This window comes from Notothenia coriiceps, unplaced genomic scaffold (genome assembly GCF_000735185.1).
Source record: "Notothenia coriiceps isolate Sejong01 unplaced genomic scaffold, NC01 NC01_scaffold00019417, whole genome shotgun sequence".
NCBI lineage: Eukaryota > Metazoa > Chordata > Actinopteri > Perciformes > Nototheniidae > Notothenia > Notothenia coriiceps.
In genome coordinates, this window is record NW_011352118.1 from 494 (window position 1) to 3642 (window position 3149).

Below are 3149 nucleotides of genomic sequence, written 5' to 3' on the forward strand. Positions count from 1 at the left end.
TGCTTTCACTGAGTTGAGCTCTTAGCCTGCAACCCAGCTGCAACCTAATCTGCTCCGTGGCAGGTTAGCCGCACAGCATAAGTTACCATGGAGATCTAGCCTGCTAAAAAGAGAACCAGCTTCGTAGGACCGGAAACCCCGAGTTTTCCCTGAAGTTAGCCGGCTAAGCGAAAATCGTGCTTCGTAGTATACCCTCCTGCTCACCAGCCAGCCACGCCCCGACACATGGGGTCACGCCAATCACAAAGCTTTGATGCGTTCAAGTGCATTATTCTGGCACAGGAAGATTATGTTATAGACATTAACGATAAAACAGAATATTGTTGTTCTATTTTTAGACACATCTCGCGATCGACTGGGAATCTCCCAACACTTATATGAAACATAACTGTAAGCAGATTTATTTTTCTTTATGGATATTTTACAAATCACTCCCCTTTCAAACTGTATTCTTGTTTATTAATAACAACTTTTTGTTATTGTTATATAGTATTGTATAGGCCTACCTGTTTATTTATTCTCTTATTTTTTATAATGATCATATCAAGGTGTGCCTTAACCTCACTGAGCTGACGGTTATTTGAGCCTCTCAGTCTGTCGGGAGGAGAGAGTTCTCTTCCACCTGGTTGTAGAAAAAAGCTCTTTATATTCGTTAGCATATCTAACCAGATGCTAATAACGACAGATCGCCAATGGGCTTACAACTAAAGACATAGCTGCGCAAAAACTGCTATATGTGTACAGCTCCTTATGGGTACTGTAATATTTGAAGTGCTGGAGCGGCGTTCCCATACTCTCCGTCAGCAATACACCACGTGATGACAAGTTACGCTCGTGTTTTATTCAAGGAACCTGTCCTTGGCCAGGAAAAACAAGCACTCGCTTGTTTAATTCTTTTGCGGTCTAGATTTCTTAATGTTTTGAAGTGAGAAGTTGTCCTCCAGTCCATGTTATCAGGAAATATACTATTTAGTATTTGACTGGCTGTTATTGAAATAAGGGCTATCTTGAATGCAGTTGTCAGAGGTTAATTGTAGTAATTATGCATTGTGTAATTATTAACCCACGGTAGATAAATGATAAACCCTCAGCAATGGACATTTCTGAGCTAGCAATACTGTATGTCCTTCAGCTGAAGATTTAGCACAAAATACCATGCCTAAAAGTAGCATTTTAATTGGGCCTTGGCATGTTGATAACTTTATAAATGAGTTTTACAGAAATTCCACACAAGGAATCCATGGTTTCTCCGGTTGAGTGATGTAGGCTCCTGCCTGTGCGGCAGGTGGAAACGAGTAGTTTTTTTCATTATATTGTGGGAGGGACCGCAATTTGAATGCCCTAAACCTGCCCGCAATAAAGAAACCGTCTTGATGCAGAAAGATAACACGATAGTGGGATATAAATAAGTCCAATCCACACAGAAGTACTAGAAAATGTTCATTTTATTAAAACAGCATAAATGAAGTCACGGTGGGGCTCGCATAGAAAAGTGTCATGGAAAAACTATGTACACTAAATCTTTAACACTCCTGTTGGTGGATGGCCTCGAAACACTGACACCTACACGCTGGTATAAATCACCCTTTAAAAAGACACATTATGTAACTTTTGCTGAACAATGTTTGTATGACAGTGGCACAAGCAGAAAGACATGCCAGCAAATATACCTAACATTCGCTAGCTTTAGCCGCCTTTGGCTACCTAGCAAAGTTTGATTCATTGCTAACAATTTGACATTTGCATTTGTAAAAATAACAAATTTTTTTCTTGTTGACAATTATACATAGCCCCACTTTAAAAATGTTTAACCCTTGAAAAATAAAAGTTATCCAAAAGCTGCAATATTCAAAATTCCCCCGGTGTTTTCAAGGTACACTAGGAGGTTTCCAGACTGTACAAGTGACGGTTGCTCCTCAGGTTGCAGTTAATGAAACATGACATATTTCGGACTAAGGGTCTGATCAGTTCTCCGAGGGTTAAACTTGCTCTAGAAGTCCTGTCGGATGTTCTCCTTGTTCTCGTCCCCCTGCTGCTGCCGGAGCTGCGTCACTTCGTTCTCCAGCTGTATGATGGCGCGCTCAATCTCAAAGTTCTTACTGACCAGAGACACCCAGCTGTGTAGGGACAGAAACAAATGTTACAACAGGAAAATATTAACCCCCCATGGTGATATATAATTCTTCAAACAACGTACTTTGACTCCAGCTCTCGCAGTTTGGCTCCTCCAGCTAACTGGTCGTTCTTACGCTGCCAATTTAGATCTTGAATTTGCTTCCTGTGTAGCAGAAAGAAAATAATTAGTCAACATGTGAAAATGCATTTAATTACACCTTTATCCAGCACAAATGTTCTAGTGATTGGTCACCTGAATTTTTGCATTTCCTTTTGAGCAATCTCAATCATGAAGGCCAAGTTACTAAAGGAGGAAAATAAGAACACGTTAGCAGCCTTTAGGGGTGTTTATACACAGAGTTAAAGAGCAACTTGCAGGTTAGAGACACCAGTGAATAAATGTGTAGGAAAATGATGAATACACTAGATTTTCAAAAAAATATACAGAAATATACACTAGTGACATCTGGTGTCGTTTTAGTAAGACATTTTTACTTCCGCATAAAAAAGCCTCCGCACGTGACCTCCCGCGTGTGACGTAACATGGGGGAGAGCGGCCGGTCTAACGTATGAATAAACATGGATCACAATGCTAGTTTTGACACAGAAGAGGTTGAAAATATATATTTGAATGCATATGATTATAATTATGAGCCTGCTATGCGTCCAAGAGACCAGGAGCAGCCAAGGATTAGAAGAAATAACGGCCATCGGCGAGAAATGGAGCTGTGGTGCGAGGAGAACCAGTGGAGAACAGGGCAGCTGTCTTGGTGAGTGACCGGCGTTAGCTACAGTTAATGTTAGCTAACGTCAGTCACATCACAACATGTAAAGTTAGCAATCATATCAGGCTATAACTAAAGTAGTATTGGTAATATAGTAAAGTTACTGGCAGGACTGTTGATACTGATCCATAACAGAAACTAATGAAGTATCAGCCGTATCTCGCGTTACCTAATGCAACTCCACACTACGTCTTACGGTGCTGTGTACCGGAGGAGAGACGCGAGATACGGCTGATACTTGACGATCTG

At 40.8% G+C, this 3149-nt stretch overlaps 1 protein-coding gene across 1 annotated transcript; it reads right to left on the reverse strand.

The window, feature by feature from the left end:
• Positions 1-1427: 1427 nt before the first annotated feature.
• Positions 1428-2457, reverse strand: LOC104952036 (pre-mRNA-splicing factor SPF27-like; the record flags this gene model as incomplete). Its single annotated transcript, XM_010778792.1, has 3 exons — positions 1428-2117; positions 2198-2278; positions 2369-2457. Coding segments are annotated over 3 exons (297 nt in total), but the record flags the coding sequence as incomplete, so codon positions are not given.
• Positions 2458-3149: the final 692 nt, after the last annotated feature.